Source organism: Arachis ipaensis, chromosome B04 (genome assembly GCF_000816755.2).
Source record: "Arachis ipaensis cultivar K30076 chromosome B04, Araip1.1, whole genome shotgun sequence".
In the NCBI taxonomy this organism is placed as follows: domain Eukaryota; kingdom Viridiplantae; phylum Streptophyta; class Magnoliopsida; order Fabales; family Fabaceae; genus Arachis; species Arachis ipaensis.
The window spans coordinates 9,458,469-9,483,860 of NC_029788.2; the positions used below are offsets into that span (position 1 = coordinate 9,458,469).

A 25,392-nucleotide genomic window follows, 5' to 3' on the forward strand; every position below is an offset into this window, starting at 1 on the left:
AGTAAATTAGAAAATGTTAACGAGTTGATTAATAATAATTTATTATGTTTTTGTAGAGTTTAAGGATGTTGACATGTGATCATCCAGTCCCTCCGGGTCGGTACAATGAAAGGGTGGAGGAGTACTTACGACAAACTGATTTTTATCATGCATCTCAGATTGGGGTAGTCCAATGTCAGAAAGTACTAGTAAATGCTCTAATCGAAAGGTGGCACCCAGACACACATACCTTTCACCTTCTGATCGGTGAATGTGCTGTGACGCTTGAAGATGTGGCAATAATTCTTGGTCTTCCGACGGACGGTCTTCCAGTGACAGGGATGACAATGAGTAGTTTTGAAGCCTTGGAGGCGGACTGTTTACACCAATTTGAAGTTGCACCCAGTAAGTCGGCATGTAGAGGAAGCTGCATAAAACTGACCTGGCTGCGGGATCTAAAAGAAAACTTATAGTTGACTGATGAAAACAGTATACAGAGGTACGTGAAGTGCCACATTATGTTGGTGATCGGAGCGATCTTGTTTGGGGACAAGTCTGGCGCAGGTGTGCATTGGAAGTATCTACCACTGCTTCGTGATTTTGGGAGTATTGGACAGTACAGTTGGGGATCGGCATGCCTTCTGCTAACATTTCTATTTGGTTGGGCTTGGATCCGCCTGCCATATCTAGCGCCGCTTCCTAGGGAATCCCGTAGTTTTCCGCTTGCTAACAGGTAATATTATCTTATAGTAACCCCGTATCTTATTATTTAGAGTCCCATTGTGTTAATGAAATAAGTCATATTAGGTGGCGTAACTGGGAGCATGGAGACCGTCGCTATAGATATCTTACGCTTGCTCACTTTAGGAAGGCCTTGGATGATCTTCAGGAAGGCCAGGTGTGTTTTCATTAAAGAAGAATTTGTTTCGGGTTTAGTGTTAGTGTTAATCTTATTGTTATTGTTATTGTTCTTGTCATTGTGATTGTGTAGTGGATTTGTAATCATGTGTTTACTTTATCTTTTCCAGTTTGTGTGGGTTGCTTATGCTCTCGATCGCGTGGATCCGGACATAATTCCTCCAGACATCTACATGCACTCGGTCTGTTGGAGCGCTACGGTGTCGTTGGTCAGTTTTGAATGCATTGAGTGGCATGCAACTGATAGGTATAGGCGACAGTTCGATTTTGTTCAGGGAGTTCCGCATCAGGAACAGAATCTAGACAAGACACACGGAGAAGTCCTTACTGGTCCTAAGAATCTTAACTGGGCCACGGCTACGACTCATTCATTTTGGGTGATGTAGTGGACAAATAGGTATAATCACGTTCTTACTGAGCTTTCCATGCCTTCACAACATCCCTTGGATACTTACAAGTACTGGTACCGAGCAAAATTTGGGGACCGTTTGAACTTGTCCAATCTTATGGTTCAAGAGAATGATGAGGGTAATCAACATATGGATGTTGACAGTCAAGAGCAGGAGCCACAGTCACCTCCACCACCCCCTCCACATCCGAATCCACTTCCACAAGAATAACCTATGTCCTCAAGCCAATATGTACCTCAAACACAGTTTACCACATCGTACCCAATACATCAGCAGCATTCGGATATACCACAGTTTGACACAGGAGATGGAGGTTCTTTTAGCCAGTTGCTTGGTTTCATGTCTGCAGATGCAGGACAATCACAATATGTCTAGCAGCCTGATTACTTTATGGTGGGTAGGTATTCCTTGGATGCGTGGCATTTGTTAGCCACTTCGTCCGGTGCTTCTGGAGGGTTTGTATCTGTTGACTCTAGTAGGAGTGACGGTGGTTGTGAGATTCTTAATAGTCAAAACCCTAATCGTGTTTCAATGGGTCTTATTCAAGAAAATGCTAACACACTTGAACAAGAGACTGATGGGTATATAGTAGATGAACCGGATGACGAAGACGAGGAGGAGGAGGAGGATGAAATAGAGGAGTCCGACGAGGATGAAGAATCCCGTAATCATGGTATTATATTTTATACATTGCTTTACTTGTTTAATGGTTGATTATATTTTGATTCAGTTGACTATATGGTAAACTTGGCTGGTTTGTAGAACTTATTGTTATACTACTATTATCTCTCTTCTGGTTTGATTGCTTTATGTAGTTGTTTAATTAAATTGTATACAGGTAAGGCACGTACTCCAGATGAGGCAGGAAAAGGTTACAATCTCAGGGTTGATCCTCCACGTCATAGTGCTAGTCGGTACACTCCTTTTGTGTTCAAAAAGGCCGCCAAGAAATGCAAGAATCTTGTGAAGGATGTAAAGTGGGCAATGAGAAAGTAGTTGTTGTGTAGTTAACATTTTGTAGAACTTATTGTTATACTAATATTATATTTTGTATTTATCAGTAAACTTCTTTATGTATTACTGTTTCAAGTTCTTTAGGTATTAATTAACTGTTCTATAGTCATAATGTTTCAGATATCATAACATAATGTTTCAAATATCATAATATGGAGGAATGTTTGGATAATACATAAAGTCGCATTTGTCACATGGTAGATTGTCATAGGTTACAAAGTTTAACTTATCACAACGTATGAATCTACTGGGCATCTCTGTTGGCATTTGCACCAGTTGTCTGACGGCATCTACTACGACTGTGTCCCTCAGTCCCACATTGCCTACATCGCCTGGGACGACGTAACATTCGCGTATCCATCTCATTCAAGAAGCGCGTCATCCTGGGCCGACTTTTGGAAATGCGTCTCAGGAACGGATTCGGTACGAATCGAGGCCCATTGTAAGCGGGCCATGTAGTTGGATTCCCCAGTGGCCTAAACCTAGCTCGGTACACCCACCGAACTTGGTCCATCTTATACACATCATGCACATAGGCTTGCCAATCCAGTTGTTGATTTGCACAACATGCAAAGACATGTCGACAAGGAATCCGGTCCACCTGAAACTCTCCACAGTCACATCGTTGTCGACGGAAGTCGACGGCATATTCCAGTCCACTTGGCATCTCACGCACCTCAAAGACCTCATTCTACCAGTCGAAGCAACTGACCTGGATGTTTGCTGATGCTAGCTGGTTTGCATGCAACTTTGAAGTCACGAGCTCAGAAAAAATGCCCAGCATTAATCCATGCTTCTGCCTCGGCTCTTTTTCGGGTGAACAACTTGTTCAGCCTGTAGAATGTTGCCTTGACAAGAGCAATGATGGGGAGATTGCGTGCACCCTTCAACAATGAGTTGATGCACTCCACTAGGTTCATCGTCATGTGGCTCCATCGGTAGCCACCATAAAATGCCAATGCATACTGTTCGCGGGAAATTCGTTTAACCAGTTAGTGTAAGCCTTGCCCCATTCCCGTAAATGCTGGTAACGCACTTCGTACTCGCGTACCGTCCGCGGATAACCTGTACGATAACAAAAAACAATCGTAAAAAAAAATGGATGACAAGCACTTGTTCAAGGTAACTCTGTTAGCAACGAACTTAGAATTACTCAACGTTACCTATATTGACGACCAGTTTTTGTAGGTACGGTGCCTTGAATTTTCTCAGAAAATTCGACTCTATGTGCCTGATGGAAAACATGTGGAAAGCTCTGGGAGGTTCCCAAGCTCCGTTACTGCGTGCCACAGCTACATTGATGGATTCGTATCGGTCGGATATCAGCCCCACACCATCCCTAGTGACAACATGTTGTCGCATGTTACTGAGGAAAAAGTGCCACGCATCAAAAGTCTCTCCCTCCACAATAGCAAATGCAATTGGGACGATATTGTTGTTGCCATCCTATGAAACTGTCACTAACAGACAACCCTTATACTTTTCGTACAAGTGAGTTCCATCCACCTGGACAATTGGCTTACAATGTCTGAATGCTCTAATGCAGGGGTAATAACTCCAAAATACTCGATGCAATACCCGAATATCAGTCACCAAGTCATCGTCTTGATATGCAGGCATAGTCTCGAAATGGACGACAGCTGATGGCTCCTTATGATACATGGCCTCAAACTATATAGGCAATGTTTCGTACGATGCTTTCCAACCTCCGTATATTTTTTCGACTGCCTTTTGCTTAACCAACCATGCTTTCCGATAACTGACGGTGTAGTTGAACTTAGATTGCACTTCTGCAATAACTGATTTTACCTTTAACGAGGGGTAAGCCTCCACCAACGGCTTGATGGCTTCTACAATTGTGATCGAATCCAACTTCCTGAGAAATGGTGGCTCTGGTACAGGTGTGACTACTATTATACCTTATAACCTTATTGCTTCTGCAATTGTGTTAGAATCCAGCTTCGAATGATCCTGAGAAATGGTGGCTCTGGTATAGGTGTGACTACCATTATACCTCCTTATAACCCAACAGTACCTCCTGCTGATCATGCTAACCTTGACAAGCCAATCACACCCTGACCCATACTGTGTACACTTGGCATAAAATGTCAACAGCTCCGACTCATACACCCGGTAGTCTACACTTCTTCAGATGGTATACTTTTTCATTGCCTTAATAACAGCTTTTCTGGAACTGAATTCCACCCCAACGGCAAATTCACCGTCTGCGACAATAGGAATTTCTGCGACGAAGGCAGCCGAGCAGAAAATACTTAATAAACAAATGTTTAATAATCGAAACTAGAAGTAAATCAATACTCATAGCATCAATTATGATATAAATAAAATGTACATATGGTCATTATCTCATTCTAAACAAAATAACAACATAAACACAGAATTAAATATTGATTAATAAATACTAATTTTTTTAAACTAAATCACTAACTAACTAACAACATTATTACCTTAAACTTAACTAAATAAACCGATAAACAAATGCTAGTTCATCATCTTTTCACACTTCACTTAACTATTTAGTCCATCGATCAATTTAAATTATTACAAGCTTCTAATCCTATTTATAAATATACGTAACCATGTACCTACACTCATATATTCCGGAAACTCCGGAACATGCATGGCATCCAAATCCAAAACTCGCATGAAAGATGGCTCCTCAAACGGCACTTCGTTTGCGAGTGCATTTGCCACGTCCGTCACATTTGGAGCCATGGTGCCGTCACCTTGATCTTCATCACCGTCTGGACCAACAACTTCGTAATTGCTTTCGAATTCTTCTTCACTGTCACTATTGTAATCTTCGCGTACAATATTCCGGTCGGCCTCAAATTGTTCGAACTCAACGTACAACTCGATGAACGAGACTTGAGCACGACTTTCAATATACATTGAAAACATCTCTTGCAAACTAGCTTCGTCCATTACATATTTGACTTCAAATTTGACGAATCCACCAAACACCGATATGGGATATCTGTATAAAATACAAGATATTTTTCTTGGCATCTCAGAATCTATCTCCTCATAGATCACACTTTTGAGCTATTCAAATGAGATTGTGAAGGGAATAACAACATCTAACGAATTTTCACAAATGAATTTTACTCCTTCAGATGTTTGTAACAAAATTTGACCAAAATAATACACTTTTAAAAGAACTCTGTCATCCATTTCTCTCACTCCACTAAATAACAACAGAAACTACACTACCAAATTTTTAGGCTACATACCAAGACGGAGAAAAACAAAAATGGAGAAATCAGAGGAAGAGGAAGAGGAAGAAGCGAGCAAGATGAAGAAGAAGACGATATCTGAGATTTGAGACTCTTCTACGAGTTGAACACTTTTTATATATACAATACCCTTATATCAGACCCAACGATTAGGGAGAGCTGATTCAAATTAATGTTAAAAAATTAAACTCGGGCCGTGCGACTTCATTCTAGTATTTATACAAAAATTTATATATACATACAAAATCCACAGTCCGATTTGCATGCTGTGAAATTCAAATTTCAGCAATTGCCAAATCAGACCCTCCGAATTGTTCACAGGTTTTTCTAAAACAAGCAATTCGGACCATGCGATTTCTATCCCCTGTCAATATAATAAAGTTGTCCCACCATTTGATCTAGCACACTCTATTTTCATATCCCCGCACATCACCCTCATGGTTCTATAACGAAAAAATTGAGCCTGAATTTAGATAATTATTCAAAGAGGTAATGACCAAATTAGTACCCGAAAGATTCAAACGCTGACATTTTGGTACCTGACTTTTGTTATTGACAAAATAGTCTCTAAAAAATTTTAAAATTTGACAAACGTATCCCCGAACTCGCCGGAGCAAATCTCCGGCAAACACAATGCTGACATGGCCACCGTATTTTGGTGACATGGCAAACCACCCCTCAAACCCTAAGTTCTCCCTCCCCAACACAGACTCCCCCTCCATCTCCCTCCCCATCGCAGCCCTCCCCTACCCAACGTAGCCCCCCTCCCCTCCTCCTCCATCCCCATCGCAGCCCCCAACACACTCTTCCCTTCCCTTTCCCTCCCCATCGCAGCCCTCCCCTACCCAACGCAGCCCCCTCCCCCTCCATCCCATTGCAGCCCTCCAACACACTCCCCCTTCCCTTTCTCTCTCTATCGCAGCCCCATTCCCTTTCCCTTTCCATTGCTGTCCTGTTTTCTCTCCCTCCCATCGCAGATCATATAAAGGCACAGATAGAAGCATGCACAACAGAACACAATATCACAATTCAAATTACAATCTACCAATACCATTTGTATTTCTTTCCAAATGTATTACAATATTCCATCAATTACATTAAAAAAAAAAGAAGAAAAAGAAAAAATCCACCTACAAACCCCCCAAATTTCTTACCAAGATGATCATGTAAAACACTTTTATCAATTCCTTGGTGATGGTAACTTTTGCAAACAGTAAAAAACATTCTGCACCAACAATCCCACCAAATTCACAATAACCAACACACCCACAATAACCATGAAAAACTACATAAACCAGTTCTGTGTATCAATTGCTATAATAAACAAAACCAAGAAAATCACGAAGACAGTTACAGATGAACATCAAAAGTGTGACCCAGAGGTAAGTGATGAACAAACGCTTGAAGATTTTGGGGATTGCAGAGATGGTGGAGGAAAAGGAGACAGCTTTATTGGTGTAGAGGGAAGTGACGGTAAAGATGGCGGCGGCGGTGGAGAGGAGAGAGAAGGCGAAGAGGAAGAAAAGGTAACAGATATCTGGGATGTTCAGGAATTGTAGCTTCTTCTTCTTCTTCTTCTTCTTCTTCTTCTTCAAATTCTCGTCCTGTTCTTCTCTGATTTGAGAGAGAGAATCGAAAATTTTGCTTTGTAGTTTCTTGGAAAAGATGGAATTTTGAGATATTAGATTGTTGTTCTTTTTTATTGCAGAGATGAGATGAGATGAGATGAGATGAGATGATATGAGAGGGAGGGAGAGGAAAGGGGCTGCGCTGGAGAGGGAAAGGGAAAGGGAAAGGGAAAGGGAAAGGGGGCTACGACGAGGGAGGGGGAGGGATTAGGGTTTGGAATAATATTTTTAATTATAAATTCCAACTCAAAATAAATTTCTCTTGTCAGCAAAAACCGATAAACACGTAAGCTTCTTACTCGCCGGAGCTATGGTCCTGCAAGCATCAGGACACGCTTGGCAAATTTTTAAAACATTCAGGTACTATTTTGTCAATAACAATAGTCAGGTACTAAAATGTCAGCGTTTGAATCTGTCGAGTACTGATTTGGTCATTACCTCTTATTCAAAAAGAAAAATCAATAAAAACGATGCCGTTTCGAAGTTAAAAAGAAAAAGAAAGGTAAAGAACCAAATCGATCCGGTGACCCACACCCACCCACCTAAGCTGCAGTAAGCTGCAGCAGCCAGCCTACCTTCCTCCCTCTGGTCTCCGTCTGCCAGCTCCACCAGCGTCGCAGTTGCCGGCGTTGTTGCAGCCGGTGTCGCTGATCCGTTCTCACCTCTCATGCGTTGCTACTTGCTACCGCCACAGTGCTACTCCGTCTCTGTCGGTACCCAAATCGCCGTTACTGCGTCCTTAATTGCTTCTCCGGTCTCCGCCGAGTGACGTCGTCGACGGTAAGCGCTTCTCCCCTCTCACTTCGTCGCTGCTTTCTTCCCAGGTTTTTTTCACCTTTTTTATGATTTAATTTATTTTGCATTTTTAAATTATATGTTAAACTCAAATAAATATTATTCATGGACAAATATCTAAAATAAAATTAATAATAACATTAGTAAATGATTTTGTTCATGGTTGATTGTTGGTTGTTGTTCTTTGTTAGTTGCTACTAAATGAGTCTGTGTCTCAAAGTTTCTCTGTTTTTCCTTCTTTTCTGTTGCTGCGTTCATTTTCGTGACGAAGTGTTTGGTATTCTACTCGTCACTCATTGGTCAGTGTTTTAATCTCATTGCACTTGATGACGTAACACAGTTTTCATTGCGGTTCTGTTGAATGATCCTATAATGCGTTCTTGTTAAACTGTTAAAGCATCAAAGTTATTAACAGTGATCAACAATAACATTCACAAGTTGTGTGTAATTGTTTCATTTGAAGGTGGAACCTTATGAATTTGGGCTGGACTTAGCATTTACGCTATGATTCATGTGCATTTTAATTTTTCTTTTAGTTATGAACTTCTTAAGTACAATTTGGTATTTACTCTAAATAAAAACAAGCTTATTGCTTTAATAAGGAAATGTAACGCTTTATTCTCCAAATGATAAGCCTCCTAAAACCCAAGAAAGATTACGAAAGCAGCAACAAATTTGTTGATTTCTTCTCTGGGATCTTCACCTATCTCTTCTCTGTTCATTTCTGGATATCTCTTTTCTTTCATGGTAATCCCACCGCAACCCCTTCCTTTTTATTTATGTCATTTGCTGCTGTTTCTTTTGTTGTTGGCTGGTTTGTGTTCATCTCCATTTTGAATTAGTTCTAGTTGTGTCTTCATCGATCTTGTTTGTTGCAATTTTTGTCAGTGGAATTGCTGGTTGGTGCTCCTATGTATTGTATTTGTCTCTTCTATCATGTTGAAGGTGATATTTCCTCACTTATCATATAAAATTTTGGTTGTTACATCACAATATTTGGATTTGCTGACAGAAATTTATGTATTATCCATGGATAATCTTGATTATTAGGTTATCATATGAAACGCTACTTACTGAGCTAAACTATATTTAAATCTGTTTTGCTCCGCTCTTTGGGTATGGAATAAGTTAAAAAAAAAAAAAGGTGTGTCTGTGGTTTTTTTTTTTTGCTAATGAGAACTCTTGCCCCCTTATGGCACTTGTTAAGGAGTGCAAAAAATTTTAATTGAAAATGTAAACCTAAGGTGGTGTTTGGTTTGAGGGTTTTCAATTTTCATTTTCACTTAAAATGAAAACTAGAGATGAAAACATGTTTGTTTGATTTTAATAAAAATTGTTTCTATGAAAATGTTTTTAAAATAAGGTGAAAACAAGGAAATGCTGATTCTCTGTTTTCACAATTTTCATCTGGAAAGTGGTTGCACATATGTAATTATGAAGTGCCTTTCTTCGATTCTCATCACGCCAAAGATAAAAGGCACGTATTTTTTTTTTTTTCTAAATGTGGCCTCCCTCCTCTCCATCTTCTCGGCTCTTCTTTAACTGCTTCGTGCTGCCTCTGGTCACTATTCTCTTGGTAAAACTTTTTTTTTCTGAAAAAAAAAAATGAAACATTCTTTTTTTTTTTATGCTTTTCTGTTTTCAAATTGCCATTTTGGAGATTTTGGTTTCTACCAATTTTTTTTAGCATTGTGTTGATTTTTGTTAAGAAGCTAGGTTTTGTTTTACTTCCATTGCCATTTGCTAATAGTTACATGTAACATTGTTGATATCTCTTTCTTTTGTTGCATCTCATATTTAATAGTAGTTGATATTTATTAGCATAAGATGGGGGAAAATCTGAAACTGAAGATAGCAAAAAATGGTCCAATAAAAATACAAAGGCTTTTATTGGCATACTGTATGAGCCAGTGAAGAATGTAGCTAGGCTAAAGGGAAAGTATAATCTACAATTGTGTTTTGGTTATTTTATTAGTAAATTAGCTTAGAAAATTGCTTGTATTTTTTGTGTCAAAGTTCTAGTTTATTTGTTAATTGTATTTATACTTGCAAAAGAACTACATGAAGTTTAAGAAGAATGAAATGGATTTATGCATGACTGTGACATTTTAAGAAGAATGAATTTATACATGACTCTGACATTTTAAGAAGAATGAAGTTTTAATGACCATGACATTATGCATGACTATTTAATTTGTTCATATAATATTATTTTAAAGATTTTTAATATATTGAAAATAATCAAACCAAACATGTTTTCAGTGTTTTTATTTTTTTGAAATTTGAAAACAATGATCAAAACAAATATATTTTCTAAAATCTGAAAATTTGAAAGCAAAAACAATTTTTAGAAAATGAAAATTGAAAATGAAAACAGAAAACATTTCCTCCAACTAAACACCAAGTTTTCAATGCATTGAATACTTTGGAAGCATCAAAATTACCATTTAGCAAAGTAAAAAAAAAAAGGAAACATACTTATGCTTCAATCGTTCAAAGTTCAATAGTTTGGATTTAGTTTCATTGCACATTATGATTGTCTTGTGTTGTTACAGCAAAAAAATGAGAAGTGGTCTGAGATGGGCTACAGCTGAGGATTTAAACAGTGGCCCTCAGAGTCTCTTATCACAAGTATTTACCAAGGAGCGTTTCATTCCAATCTCCAACTTCAGCTCTAATCCCTGTGCTGTTCTCAGGTGCTGTTCCCAAGACAATTTTTTTAAACTACTTTTGTGTGTCCCTGTTTTTGTTCATATTCTCATAATCTATTTAATTCAGGAAGTTATGGTCTGAGAAGACAGATAATCATACTAGGGTTCAAGAGCTCCACCAAAATGAGAAACCCAGATCAAGGAATTCGTGTAAAAGAGCCAAAGACATGGCTAATCTCATCAATTACAAACCTTGGTCAAATCAGTTGCTGTCTTCATTCACTACCCTTCTTTCCAAAACCAATGTGCTTCAGACTTTACGCCATATCAAGGAACCTTCCAAGGCCTTTCAGTTCTTCAAGTGGGCACATGAAATGGGTTTCCCGCACAATGCTCAATCCTACTTCATGATGTTGGAAATCCTTGGTCGTCAGAGGAATCTCAATGTTGCTAGGAATTTTCTGTTTTCCATTGAGAAAAAGTCCAATGGAGAAGTCAAGCTTGAGGATAGGTTCTTCAATAGCTTAATTAGAAGTTATGGTGAAGCCGGCCTCTTCAAAGAATCCATTAAGCTTTTTGAGACTATGAAATCAATTGGTGTATCACCATCTGTGGTCACATTCAACAGTGTTTTGTCTATATTGCTAAGGCGGGGCCGGACCAATATGGCAAGAGCTGTGTACGATGAAATGCTTGGGACATACGGTGTCACTCCAGATGTGTACACATACAATATTTTGATCAGAGGGTTTTGCAAGAATTCCTACATTGAAGAAGGGTTTTGGTTCTTTAAAGAGATGACGAGCTTTGATTGCGATCCGGATGTTGTTACATATAATACACTCGTTGATGGCTTGTGTAAAGCAGGGAAGGTTAGTATAGCGCATAACTTAGTGAATGGTATGAACAAGAAATGCAAAGATTTGAATTCTGATATTGTGACTTACACAACTTTGATTAGAGGGTATTGTATGAAACAACAAGTAGATAAAGCATTGTTTCTTCTTGAAGAGATGACTAGTAGGGGGCTAAAGCCAAATGTAATTACGTACAATACTCTGATAAAAGGATTATGTGAGGGACAAAAGTTGGACAAGGTAAAGGATATTTTGGGCCAAATGATGGGAGATGGGACTTTCGTACCAGATACATATACCTTCAATATATTAATTCATGCACATTGTTCTTCAGGAAACCTGGATGAAGCATTTAAGGTGTTTGAAAACATGAAAAACCTTCAAGTCCCAGCAGATTCAGCCTCGTACAGTGTTCTGATTCGGAGTTTGTGTCAGAGAGGTGACTATGATGCAGCAGAGAAGCTGTTTGATGAATTATATGAGAATGAAACCTTGTTAAGTAATTATGGTTCCAAGCCAATTGCTGCCTCATATAGTCCTATTTTTCAATATTTGTGTGAACATGGGAAATCTAAGAAGGCTGAGAAGGTACTTAGACAGCTAATGAAAAGGGGAACACAAGATCACCTATCATATAAGACCGTGATTATGGGGCACTGTAAAGAAGGCGCATATGAAAATGGTTATGGGATTTTGGTATGGATGCTAAGAAGAGATTTTGTTCCTGATTTTGAGATATATGATTGTTTGATTGATGGTTTTCTTCGGAAGGATAAGCCTCTTCTTGCAAAGGAGACTCTAGAGAAAATGCTAAAGAGCTCATATAAACCTAAAACATCTACCTTGCATTCTATATTGGCAAGAATTTTGGAAAAAGGTTGTGTTCATGAGTCTACCTCCCTTATTGTCATGATGCTGGAGAGAAATATTAGACAAAATATAAACCTGTCAACTGAGAATTTACTGCTCCTTTTTGGCTCTGGACTGCGAGATAAAGCATTTCAGATTATTGAGTTGCACTATAAGAATGGATACCGTGTTAAAATAGAAGAAGTGGTTCAATTCCTTTGCCAAAGAGGAAAGCTACCAGAAGCATGCAAGATGTTGTTGTTTAGTATGGAACATCATAGAAATATTGATATTGACTTGTGTAATTCAGTTATTGCGGCCCTTTGTAAAATTAACAAGGTTTCAGAAGCATTTAATTTATGCTATGAATTAGCAGAGAAAGGTTTACATCAGGAACTGACATGCCTAAATGATCTGATAGCAGCTCTAGAGGCAGGAGGGAGATTAAAGGAAGCTGCATTTATATCGAAGAGAATGCCAAGAGTCGACCTAAAGTGAGTTAAATTCACTTCTTTTTCAGTCTTTTGTTCTCATCTGTTCCATTTTGATCATATATTGATAGCATAATAAGCTTCTGATGCTGCATAGTTATCTCTGTTTCATCTTTAGAATATTTTTGTTATTACACAAAGGACAAAGGACTTGAGATTTAATTTTTTGTAAGTATGACTTGTATATAATAGAAAGTAACTACATTTTTTGATCTATATAATTGACCCCTTTTCTAACTAAGGATGAGTTGGTCTTCAAATTGATCAAAATAGAAAATTGAACATTATTGGTTGTTAAGGTTAGTTCAGGTTTAGTTGCTGATTTCAGGGCTTCATGCTCTAGTAGTAGTAGTAGTAGATCCATATTATACAGGTAATCTCCGTTAACGATCGCACAATCTATCATTTGGACACCTATATTGATGATAAAATTTTTCATCGTAAACGTGTTATTAATATACTAAGAAGGCCAACGAAACTTTTTTTTTTAAGCTGGTTTATTTGTTGGTATTTTTGTTTTAATCTTTAACTCCTTAATTTGGAAACAGGCAAAAGTATTAGAGCAAATTATAATGGTGTAATATATAGCGTAGTGTACACTTTCAATCGATTGAATTTTGAAAAAAAAGCATATAGTACGAAATTTAATCGATTGATATTGAATTTTGGAAAAATCCATATTGTCGTGCGAAATTCATTCGATTGGATTGGTTGTACTTTCAATCGATTAAATTACCAACAAATACAATTTTTTTAATCGATTAAATTTTGGAAAAACCCAATACGAAATTCATTTGATTGGTTGTACTTCTAATCGATTGAATTACCAACAAACATGATTTAGGACTTTTAACTTTTACGAAAGTAACGAAGGGATAAAAAACTCATTGATTCGCATTGTCAAAATATGTATGAAGGTCACGATAAGATTTATTTCGTTGTTGTTTTTATTTTTAATTATTAATAAACATGATAGATAAATAATAAAATAATAATTTATAAAATAAAAAATATATTTTATAATTAAATAATATATAAAAAATTAATTTGTAATTAAAATTAAATAAGAACTATTTAGTAATTATAAAAAAATTTAAAAAATGTATTTTGCATAGTTATCAAATCTTACTCGATTCAATCAGTTCGACCGAAAATTCGGTTATTTGATCGGGTCGAGCCACTTGCCACTCGTCAAACCGGACAAGCATTGGACCTTGTGGAAACCGGTTCAACCCATCCGGTTCATTTAACCCGGTTCATTGGTCCCCCCGGGTTCTCCGTTGAATGAAACCCAAATCTAAATGGAACCCCCCAACCCCCAGCCTCGTCTCTCCCCTCACCTCGTCAGTCGTCACTCTCAGTCTCTCACGGCCTCATCACCTCATCACTCTCTTGGTCTCGCACTCATCTGAGACTGAAGGTCGTCGTCGCGGTCTCGTGCCCCTGCGTTCGCTTCGTCGGCGGCAGAAGCAGACGGAACCAATCAAGCAGCATCTGCTCCTTTGGGTGGTGGTTGTGGTCGTCTTCTTGTTTCGTCGCCGTCTCGGAACCAGTCAACCAGGTGAGCTCCCTTTGAGTTTTCGACCCTGTTCTTTCACTAGTTCAGTGTCAATTTCGGTGAAATTAGAATTGTTGTTAAACCTGAGCAAATTTTAATTAGAGTTGTTGTTGAATCTGTTGGTTGTTGCTGTTGTATTTGGTTTTTTAGAATTGTTGCTGAACCTGAGCAAATTTTTTTGTTGCTGGATAACAGAGTTGAATACTTGAATAGTTGAATTTGTCGTTGAATTTGCCGGATAATAGAGGAAATATACTATGCAGAATCCTTGGTGGATTCTATTGCAGGTGAAAGCTTTTTCAGGCCTGAATATAAACAAAACTCTGAATTCTGTGGGAGTTCTGTGATTACATCTTGCACTTCATTATTAAACATTGTTATAGTGTAAAATTTCGAATTAAGCAACTTGGGAAAATTGCATTTTGAGCCTGCAACTCAGTTGGATCTAATAGGCATTCTCAAACTTAAAATTAGAAGGATGTTTAAATGAATTGTTTCAAGTCCTTTGTTGATATCCATAGTAAGACCAATTTCGCCTACATTTGATGGGTTGTGTTGCTTTAAAAACATTTGAATGTTTCATTTTAGAATGACAAATATACTCAAAATGTTGTATGAGAAAAGCTCACCGTTCATTTATGCAAAATGTACCTCAAGTCCTCAACTTGAATACATATATTCTACCAAGAAGCTTTGCTTTGCTTTTATTTTTATAATTTTATAATTTTATTTAATTATGACCGGGTCAACTGGGTGAACTATTGACTCCCCGGTTGAACCAATGACCTGGTCGTATAACTGGTTTGATTACCGGTTCGGTTCTGATAACTATGATATTTTATTACTGTGACCATTTAATAGTTCAAACAATTATGGTACCGTCGAATCCTTTACCTTGTTTCATTTGGTGGTGGAACTTTATGAATTTGGGGTGGATTTAGTATTTACGCTATGATTTATGTGCATTTTGATTTTTCTTTTAGTTATGAACTTGTTAAGTACAATTTGGTATTTACTCTCAATAAAAACAAGCGTATTACTTTAATAAGGGAAACGATCGCTTTATTCTCCAAATGATAAGCCTCTTAAAACCCAAAGAAATATTACGAATTTGTAGATTTCTTCTCTGGCGCTCTCTGGATATCTCCTTCCTTTCATGGTTAGTGAATCCCACGCTCTCGAGGAGCATCCCCCTCCTTTTTATTTATGTCATTTGCTACTATTTTTTGTTGTTGTTGTTTGGTTTGTGTTCATCTCCATTTTGAATTAGTTCTAGTTGTGTCTTCATCGATTTTGTTTGCTGCAATTTTTGTGTGTGGAATTGCTGGTTGGTGCTCCTATGTATTGTATTTGTGTCTTCTATTATGTTGAAGATGATATTTCCTCGCTTATCATATAAAATTTTGGTTGTTACATCACAATATTTGGATTTGCTGACAGGAATTTATGTATTCTCATGGATAATCTTGATTATTCGGTTATCATATGAAACACTAATTACTGCAGTTAGACTATATATATAACAGCTGTTTTTCTAAAGGGTGCTTGACTTTCTTTTATGCCTAAGTATTTGAATCTGATTTGCTCCACTGTTTAATATTTTGGGTATGGAATAAGTTAAAAAAAAAAAGTGTGTGTGAGGTTTTTTTTGGGTTGGGGGGTTGCTAATGAGAACTCTTGCCGCACTTGTTAAGGAGTGGAAAAAATAATGCAAACCTAAGTTTTCAATGCATTGAATACTTTGGAAGCATTAAAATTACCATTTAGCAAAGTAAAAAAAAAAGGAAACATACTTACGCTTCAATCGTACAAAGTTCAATAGTTTGGATTTAGTTTCATTGCTCATTATGGTTGTCTTGTGTTGTTACAGCAAAAAAAATGAGAAGTGGTCTGATATGGGCTACAGCTGAGGATTTAGCTAAGAACAGAGGGCGAGTCCTGTCACTATACCGTCAGATATTGCGAAGCCTTAACTCGCCGAAGTTGCCACTCACATTTGCAGCTAGATTAGCGAAGAAAGCAGAGGTTCGTGCAATGTTCTGGGTAGGTTCGGACGAGCGCTCATTGCACAATATTGCTGACCTCATTGATGCCGCAGAGTACTCTCTTTCCTTTCTCAAGAAAGGCGAGCTTCCTCCTCGCTACATCACCTAATTATTTTTTTTTTTCTTTTTTGCAATTTATTTGTTATGCATTTGTTATTGTGCAAAGTAGTTGGGAACTAAAAAGGATATATTGCTCAATGATCATGTGATAGTTAATTAAGAATTTCCTAGTCCCTGTCATGGCTAAGAATTCTAGGCTGGCCCTTGAGTTGGAGGACTATTATTCTGTTGATTGCAGTTTCAAAGTCAATCTAGCAAAGCCAAGTTAGCTTAAGCTTTTCTCTCTTTTCTGGGGGTGCAAAGTGTATTTTCACGGTGACAACTACTATAAGCAATATATAAACCACCAAATATAGCTTACTGGCTACGCTCTAAATGTCTAATAATAGGTACAAATGTGTCTTATTATCTGACATTTTTGTTGTTGGAGAAGGATTTGGATTTGCACTTAACTGAATTGTTGACTATCTACTTGAAAACAATTCTCTCAATTGCTGAGGTAGTAGTATTCACAATTGTCTACTTAGTGGGGATGTGGATTTAGAGGTTGGATCATCTTTTTCATTTGCTAGGGGCCCTTAACTGAACAAGAAACAAAGCATGGCCAGCAAGTAGGTTGTTTTTATCTCCAAGGACTATGAAGGTGCAGGTGCACCTATGATTTAACATATCCTCAAACAATGATAAACCAGGTAGTAGGTTTTATCCATCATTCAAATCATGGTAATTATGGAAAGTGGATAATCTTCACAGTGAGGCTTTGATCAGTTCAAACAAACTTGTGCCTGAGACTTTCTAGAGTCCCCATGACACCGGTGTCTAGAGTGATGAATCAACGTTGTAAATAGGGGGTTTGCTGCCATGGCTGGATCTATAGGAAACATTTTCAACTGGAACATGCAGAAGATAGACAGGGAGTTTCAATTAGTAGTTGTATGCTTCTAGTTTTAGTTGCTGCATACTGCTCTGTTTTGTGTTGCTGTCAACCTTATTACGTCTGCTCTGGCTCTTTTTATGTAGTGTATTTATTTTTTGGCACATTATTCCTAGATTGTTCATTGAGTATGTTATCTCACAAACACGCTTCCTTTCCCTTCCCCGTAGTCCTTGGTGACAAAAACTTGACCTACTTGCTGGCCATGCTTTGTTTGTTTGTTCTGTTAAGGGCCTAGCAAAAAGGCATAATAGGGACCCTCATGCATGACAATGTAATCAAGATAAAAGTCACCCTGCATTACTTTGTAAATGGCCACCAATTGCACCTTTTATGTGCAAAGAAATCTGAGACCTTTAGCACTTGATTGTTATCCTATTTATTGTGAATCCCTCCTCTGCTTTTTTTCCCCTACTATAAGCAAATCATTTCGGTTGTGAAAATTAAATATGCATTTGGTTTGCGTTTTTATTTTTTGTTTTTTATTTTTAATATTTTCTGTTTTTAGGATCTGTGAAGGAAAAAAACTGTAAAACAATAAATTCTAAAAAAAAAAATACGAAAATGAAAGCACAAACTAAACACAACCTTAAATTTCTTCGATAGTTATCTTTCCAACACGATCGAATTCACTTTGCTTCAACAAGTTAAAAGATACTATAAGAAAGTGAAGAGGGGCCTGCTGCCCTTACTAGTCTAGCTAGGAATTATTTTTGAAAGTAAGGGACTACTAATCAATTACTGTTGTTCCTTCTTACCAGCACCAATTAGTTTTTTCTTGTCAAACTTTTCTCTTAATATAAAAGTATACTAGATTTAGTAGATTAGAACAACCTTTTGGATTGGAAAAGTACTTACGTTAAATTTCCACCGTTATATGTTTTGAATATTTACTATTGATATATATAAAATTTCAATTACCACTATTTTTCTTTTTTCCCCTTCTCATCTTTTTTTCTCTCATCAATGGCCGTGAACTGTGTAAGATCTCCTTTCTTTTTCTTTCTTTCTTTCTTTTTCTTTTTTATTATTTTCCAATGAACCGTTTCTCTATTTCCTTGGGCAATATCAGATTTTCCAAAAGTCAAAATCATGTTCCCCATCAGCATAGTTATCCCTTCATGCCGCCCAACCTCTATAAGAACGAGCATGAAAATAAAGTACATTGAGAAATTATGATTTGACAGGGTCATGATTATATATACTACAAATTGTCTTCATTTTGTTGGTTAATACTCCATTGATGCGTTTAGGATCCTTAGTTAAGCGTCACAAAGCTTCTTTACCAAGAAAAAAAAAAACTTCTTTATTGACTGCTTAGATCTAAGGTTGAATATATATTACATAAAATGCTTTGCTTCTATTTTAACCCTTTACAAATCGAAGCTAGGAAGAGGATAAAGAAATAGGATGATTTCCTTTAACACAAAGAAAATTACTATTGAATAGATTAAATTTTTATTACTAAATTTACCCTTGATCATGGTTAAAACTAAGAAACTCTCTTAATAATGCCTTCTAAGTGTAAGTCGTTTAGCACTATACTTTTAAGTTTTAACATTTGTTGGTATTTCTTTGACTAACTTATTAACTACTCTCTTTGAATGCTACTATCATTTGAAAGACAATGCTAATTATGTGACATAAACTCTGCACCGATTAATCCCTCGTTTCTAACAAAAATTTACCAAAAGTAAGAGATACCAAAGGTGCAAAGTATATATTTTGGGGACAAAAAAATTGATGACATCTTCCCAAAATGGGCCCCCTTTGCTTTGAATTTGGTATTTGCTCTTTCTGTTTTCCAACTTTTGTTTTTCTGAAATGTATCAAATCAAAACAACCGAAAGAAAAAAATAAAGCTGTGCTTTTTCTCTCAAACGGTCTTGAACATTGCCCTTCTTTTATTTGAGTCTTGACCATCAAATTGCCACTTTGTATGCTTACATGATAATGAAGAGGTGCTCCATTTCCACATCAACTTGATCCCATTTCCCTTGACCTCATAAATTACTCCCAATCACTTTGTCCTGCACCAAGGCTTCTTAACAAGAAAAATATTATGCTATATAATGAGTGTAAGACACTAAATTGATCCACATCTTATTTATTATTAAATTAATTGTAGACAATAATTTATATTGAAAAAATATGTGAAATTATTCTTTTTTGAGACACTTCTTGATATACAAAAAGTTCTTGACTGAATGTAGCAAATTCTACATAGAAATATTTATACATAAAAAAATTCGTGAAAACAAACAAATACATAAACATATTTTAAATGAAGTTAGTACTCTTCACTTTTCTTTTAGTGCGTGTAATGTAAAGTAGTAGAATTGTGCATATACAAAATTAAATCCTCAAGATAAGCTTTATGGCTACTAAAAATAATTAAAAAGAGGTGTTACTCATTTTAATGGTAGATATTGCATATGAGTTCTAAATGAGTTAGAATTGTTATGTTACATAGTTCATTTTAGAAGAGTAAATCCACATAAACATACATAAAAGAATTTAGAATGGAAAAAATACATATTAAGATTTATAAATATCAAAATGCATTTTAGAGATTGTTTTTGATGAACAAAAATATACATTAAAGATTTGTCAATATCAAACTCCTTATTAATGATATAACATTTTTGTCCAAAAAAAAATTGATGTGTATTTTAATAATTACGAATTTTTATTGTATATCTTTGTCCATTCTAAATTTTCATGTGTATTTTTATCTATTTATTCTAAATCTGTATTGTATCTAATGAGATATATATTAATCTATATCACATCTTTAAGAAAAAGTAGAAGAATTTTGCTAAGGAGACAATGAAAAATCTTGATAATGTGTACAATAGATTGATTTACTGGCCCATGGTGGATTAAAAAATAAGAAACACCCCTAAACTCTAGTAACAAAAAACTTTTACCCCTCAGTTTCAAGTTTAAACCATCTCCTACCCACTACCAAACCCTAGCAGCGTCTGACCCCTTCAGCAGCCCCAATAACGCTCTGACCACCCCTCTAGCAACTCTAGCAGTGCCATCACCCACCTCAGCAGTCCCAACAGCGCCGTGACTCACCCCAATTAAAATAACCATCCGATTATATATAAAATTGATCACCCCTAAAAATGTTAAGTCTGTATGCTTCAACTAAATTCAATAAATTAATCATCCAAATGCTCATTAAAACAACCATCTGCACATCTACTGCATTGAACATTCAAATCCATCCGCATTAGACATAAAAATAACCATCCGCCGACCTAATGTAATGAACATCCGCATTAAAAAAAAGGCTTTCACTTTTGTATTTGATTCCCGTGTTGCGGGAGTTGTCAATCGCAGAAGAGTGCAGAAGCCTGCAATTGCGTAGGAGAGGACAACAGCGAGACCAAGCGTAGAGGTGAGCAACGCGTCCGGTGGTGACAAAGACGTCAGTGTCAACCATGCCGTCGACGCCGAGGGCGATGAAGTCGTACCAGTGGAAAGTGCGGCGCATGTGGGAGCCAGATCGGGTGCTAAAACTCGAGAAGGAAGAAGATGCAGAAACAGAAGTGGCATCGCCGCTTCCGCTGGCCATTGCGTTTTATGAGTTACTGTGCTCTGCCAATTAAGAAAGAAAAAAGAGAAAAGAAAGATAGAGAGTTAGCAGTCACGGAAAATGACGCCGGCGAAACAACATCCGGCAACGGTAAACAGTCAAAAGGAGGGAGAGGTGTGCAGTTTGATGAGATTTTTAGTGCGGAGGGAGAGGTGTGCAGTATACGAAAGAGTAGTGCTAGGGAGCCAATGGCCTAAACGTACAATGTGTACAATGGGCTAAATCAGGGATAATAAACATCTCATGTTATAAAAAGCTAATTTTGGGTTCACCAAGATTCAAACTCTTGACCTTCCGGATCTGGAACTCTAATACCATGTCCTGAAACCACTCATCACAAAAGCATAACTTAATAGGATAATGTAACACTAATAACCATATCTCTAATACTTTTTAAACCTTCATTGTACACATTGTATGCTTAGGTCATTGGCTCCCTATACTTTCTCTATACGAAATTGCCGTTGTTCTAAATTTTTATTTTTTTAATTTAAATTAAAAATTATTAAAATTAATTAATTTAATTATTAATTGATCTTAATTTTAGTTTTATTCTTATTGTACACATTGTACACTAAACTCATTGTCTCTCTATACTTTCTCAAAATAGAATTGGGAAATCATTGCTTTACCTAACTCAGCTGCCTAAGAATTCCTTTTGGTCCCTTTAAAGTTCACAAGCCTTGCAATCATTCCATTCGTTCAATGCCACTCTTCATTATTGATGGTAGGTTGCTTCAAATAGCATCCTAACCTCCTCTCCTTTGAACAAAAGCATTACATTATTGTCCTCTCATTATTTCAACAACAAAACACTCACCCATTTCACACTACTAACCTCAACTTTAAATAAAGATTTTGAGAAAATTTATTTAAATAAATAAATATCATTAGTTAGCTTTTGCCAAAATCTATTGTCTATCGGTGAATAATGAATATATGCCATTTCAATAATGTTGTCTCCTTATGACTCTATTCACATATCGATTTCTTTAGGATATGAAAAGATAGATAAACCGTTAGATATATAAGGGTTTGGGGGGATGCATGTCCCTAAATCAGGGTACTCAAATCTTATTATAGTTGGTGTCCCTAAAGCAAAGTCATTTATTTTGTCAACCCTAAAGCATGTATATATATAGTTATTGACTAAGTGTAATTACTATAGTAGACCCCAAGTTGACTTAAGATATTAAGATATAACAATGTTGACAATGTGAATCACAATGTGCTTAAGTTTGTTATGTTGGTACTTGGTAGGTATAACTAACGGTAAATAAAAATTTAGGATTTCTTTTTTAAAGAATAAATTCAAACAAGCATATTTCTATTTGTTTTTAATTTGTAAAGCACATTCCTAACTTCTACCCCAAAAAAAAAATTATAAAATGTAATGACACCCTAAAGTGTCACTACATAAAAGAAAGTTGATAGAGATTAGAGAGATTTTTCTATGGAGAGGACACAATAGTAAAACTAGATAAAGTGAGTTTTTAATTAACTTGATTGGTCGAATGGTTAATTTATTTGTCTGTTTAAATAAGTGTTGGAAGTTTAAATTCCGTCTTGTACATACAGCAACTTATTAGCCAACGACAGATCCTTAAATGGAGCTCAAATAATAAAAAATAAAGTGGATTTTTAATAAAATTTTTTAACTGTATTGTAAATTATAATTAACTTCAACGGCTATCATTATTTTGGTAAGAAGAAAATTACAATTTGTTACGGCCTGGCCCAAGCAGTTTATGGGTCGGCCCGACCCGAGCAGCACCCGACTCGAACGGTCGGGGGAGATGCTCAGGTTCCGATCCGGACACGCGTCCCTGACAGCTTTGTCACAGCTGTGCAAGGGAGGCCTTGAAGAAGGTGGGCTTGTCCCTGCAGGGCCCACCTCTGACACGGTATATATGGGGAAAGACCTACCCTTCCCCCAAGGTACGTCACATACCAATCACCCCCCTTTTCGCCTGCACACCCCACTGACTTGAGCGTCGGAATGTCTTTGCAGGTGACACCCTCCTTTCACATCTGAAGAGCTCGGGACCTCGCTTACCCCCCAATCCGGAGACGTACGTCCAGTCGATTTCCCCCTATTGACCGGGATACTCACCCGACCCATCCGGTATCCGACCTACCGAACACAATTAACTTCAACGGCTATCATTATTTGGGTAAGAAGAAAATCCTCATACAATATCAACTTTTGTCTATAAGCATATATTTTTCTAAAGAATAGTCTTACTTAAATATTTCTATATATTAATTATAAGAGAAAGTCTAGAGGCCAGCAACTTTTGTGATTTGTGACCAGCACTTAACCATCAAAAGAAAAGTGAATAATCTTCCACCATTAGATGTAATCTCACACCATTAAAAACATTATTGATGACTAATTGATGGTTACAAAATACAAAAGTTGCTGATCTCCTACTTCTCTTATTATAATGCAGGCCACCCCTCCTTCCTTCCCCACATGTTTCTCACTTTTTTTTTCTTTCTTAAGTAGTGTTTTTCTTCTTCCAAGTTCCATATATCTCTTTTATAACACTCCTTAATTATTGCATCTTCACATATATATAGCCATTATTATTCTTCTCAAATTTCCCTCCAAAAACAAGAACCCTTAATTGAGAATTGATGAAGGAACAAGGTGGTGGTGGAGGGAGGAAGCAGGGTGCAGCATCACCATGTGCAGCATGCAAGCTTCTAAGGAGAAGGTGTGCACAAGATTGTGTATTTGCTCCCTATTTCCCAGCTGATGAACCCCACAAGTTTGCTAATGTTCATAGAGTCTTTGGTGCCAGCAATGTCAACAAGATGCTTCAGGTAATTAACTAACAACTTTTTTTCCTTTATATTTTAATCCATTCTAGTCAATTTCCACCTTTTTACACTAAAAATGTTACCCCTTAATATTTCCCTTAGTTATGATTATTTGAATCTAAAATTTCGTGGATATATTACCTAAATCCTTCACTATTTTAATCTTCTTCCCAGTTATGTATGTCTTCAAGTAGATGTTAACATTATTATAGGGTAGAATGTATTTGTTATTTTACTATGGTGTAAATTAAACTTGGATATAGTTAACTTCATGTGAAGTTGATAATTAAGAATCGTCAAATAATTTGACAGATTTAATTAAATTACCATCTAACAAATCTTAGTTATCACCTGAGTTTTCACTTTTTGCTATATATTCTAAACTTGTTCTAATAACTCTTCACCTCTGGATTGAACTTGTTTAACCTGATTTCTTTCTTTTTTTTTTCTTTTCTTTTTTGGTATATGACTATAGACCTAAATATGATCTGAAAGATTATAAACTGATCATATCAAGTTTTAGTATGTCATATAATTTTGGCAACTATACTCTTGCAAATTTTATGACTATTAAAAAAAGGATTGGAGTAAGTATATTGATGACTCTTCCGAAGGATTTAGTAGTGTTTATTATTTGAATCTCGTTAGAGAGCCAATGAAATATTTGTATAATGTGTACAATGGGTTATGAGATAAAAAATGAACATCATTCATATTATTCAGAATAACCATCTGAGTACTAAGGATAATAAACATCTCATATCATAAAACTACTTGATTTGTAGTGTTTATATATATATATGTTGATTAATTATGTTGATACTACTAAGTCTTTTTAATTATATACACAAAGAATAGAACTTTAATTTTCAGACATTGTGGATTGAACTATAAATTCTCCAATATTATTTATTAACACATTAACCTTGATTTTTCTTTTCCACCTCCACTCAAAAGTTACAAGGGGCTGTTACTTCTTAGTTCTTACAAACATTGATTATTTATTTGAAGTCCCTTTCTCAGAGAAAGTAAAGCTCTGTTCAGGGCACACATCAAATAAGAGGTGAAATTGAGTGCTAATTATTTTGGACAATATAATATCAACAACGCGTGGTGCTTTTTACTACATCTAGTTCTTGAACACGACATACAACTTTAAATATTTAATGGTAAAATATAAACAACTTTGGAGGGGTCTTATACATAAGCAAGTACTTTTGCAAGAATAGTAATAACATGTTATTTTTTTTTTTAAAGATAAATATTATTTTATTAATATAAAATAAAAGTGTTTCTATAAGAAAGCACAAAAGAATTGGGTATTCTTATTTATCACCAATTGTGACTGAAAGACTAAGAGTTTAAAGAAGAGTAAAGTAAAAATAAAAAAAATTATCAGCATCTATCAGGTATGGCTCACGAGTTCACGTACTAAATTACTGGCTTCTTTCACTAAAGAGTAATAACATGTCATATTATTATTATTATTATTATTGACCAGAATATTTTTATA

General features: G+C 36.3%; 4 protein-coding genes across 7 annotated transcripts in view; all 4 read left to right on the forward strand.

Moving 5' to 3' along the window:
• On the forward strand, positions 621-2,321 carry LOC110270524 (nucleolin-like). Its single transcript, XM_021120137.1, has 3 exons — positions 621-877; positions 1,008-1,980; positions 2,146-2,321. Exons 2-3 carry the CDS (start codon positions 1,698-1,700, stop codon positions 2,301-2,303), a joined length of 441 nt encoding a protein of 146 aa, XP_020975796.1. The 5' UTR covers positions 621-877; positions 1,008-1,697; the 3' UTR covers positions 2,304-2,321.
• On the forward strand, positions 7,704-12,989 carry LOC107638815 (pentatricopeptide repeat-containing protein At1g02060, chloroplastic-like). Of its 3 annotated transcripts, none has more exons than XM_016342213.2 (4): positions 7,704-7,986; positions 10,557-10,697; positions 10,780-12,874; positions 12,907-12,989. In XM_016342213.2, exons 2-3 carry the CDS (start codon positions 10,564-10,566, stop codon positions 12,854-12,856), a joined length of 2,211 nt encoding a protein of 736 aa, XP_016197699.1. In that variant the 5' UTR covers positions 7,704-7,986; positions 10,557-10,563; the 3' UTR covers positions 12,857-12,874; positions 12,907-12,989. The 3 variants fall into 3 exon arrangements, with proteins under 3 accessions (XP_016197699.1, XP_016197700.1, XP_016197697.1); XM_016342214.2 differs by lacking the exon at positions 12,907-12,989 and adding an exon at positions 8,890-8,946 and having other exon boundaries at positions 10,780-12,856; XM_016342211.2 differs by lacking the exon at positions 12,907-12,989 and having other exon boundaries at positions 10,780-12,876.
• LOC107638819 lies at positions 14,144-17,525 on the forward strand. 2 transcript variants are annotated; one of them, XM_016342218.2, is made up of 2 exons: positions 14,144-14,410; positions 16,278-17,525. In XM_016342218.2, exon 2 carries the CDS (start codon positions 16,286-16,288, stop codon positions 16,559-16,561), a length of 276 nt encoding a protein of 91 aa, XP_016197704.1. In that variant the 5' UTR covers positions 14,144-14,410; positions 16,278-16,285; the 3' UTR covers positions 16,562-17,525. The 2 variants fall into 2 exon arrangements, with proteins under 2 accessions (XP_016197704.1, XP_020976365.1); XM_021120706.1 differs by lacking the exon at positions 14,144-14,410 and adding an exon at positions 15,328-15,566.
• The window catches only part of LOC107638817 (LOB domain-containing protein 4), a 4,099-nt gene continuing 2,231 nt past the window's right edge, over positions 23,525-25,392 (forward strand). The window contains exon 1 of the mRNA XM_016342217.2: positions 23,525-23,882. Within this exon, the coding sequence (XP_016197703.1) occupies positions 23,694-23,882 (189 nt within the window). The 5' untranslated portion in view covers positions 23,525-23,693. The remainder of the gene's footprint in view (positions 23,883-25,392) is intronic.

Excerpts from the sequence above, each read along its gene's own strand:
- LOC110270524 (XM_021120137.1), top strand. The coding sequence starts at position 1,698 with ATGGTGGGTAGGTATTCCTTGGATGCGTGGCATTTGTTAGCCACTTCG. Across the intron at positions 1,981-2,145 it reads TGAAGAATCCCGTAATCATG|GTAAGGCACGTACTCCAGAT; the intron begins GTATTATATTTT and ends AATTGTATACAG.
- LOC107638815 (XM_016342213.2), top strand. The coding sequence starts at position 10,564 with ATGAGAAGTGGTCTGAGATGGGCTACAGCTGAGGATTTAAACAGTGGC. Across the intron at positions 10,698-10,779 it reads AATCCCTGTGCTGTTCTCAG|GAAGTTATGGTCTGAGAAGA; the intron begins GTGCTGTTCCCA and ends TATTTAATTCAG.
- LOC107638819 (XM_016342218.2), top strand. The coding sequence starts at position 16,286 with ATGAGAAGTGGTCTGATATGGGCTACAGCTGAGGATTTAGCTAAGAAC.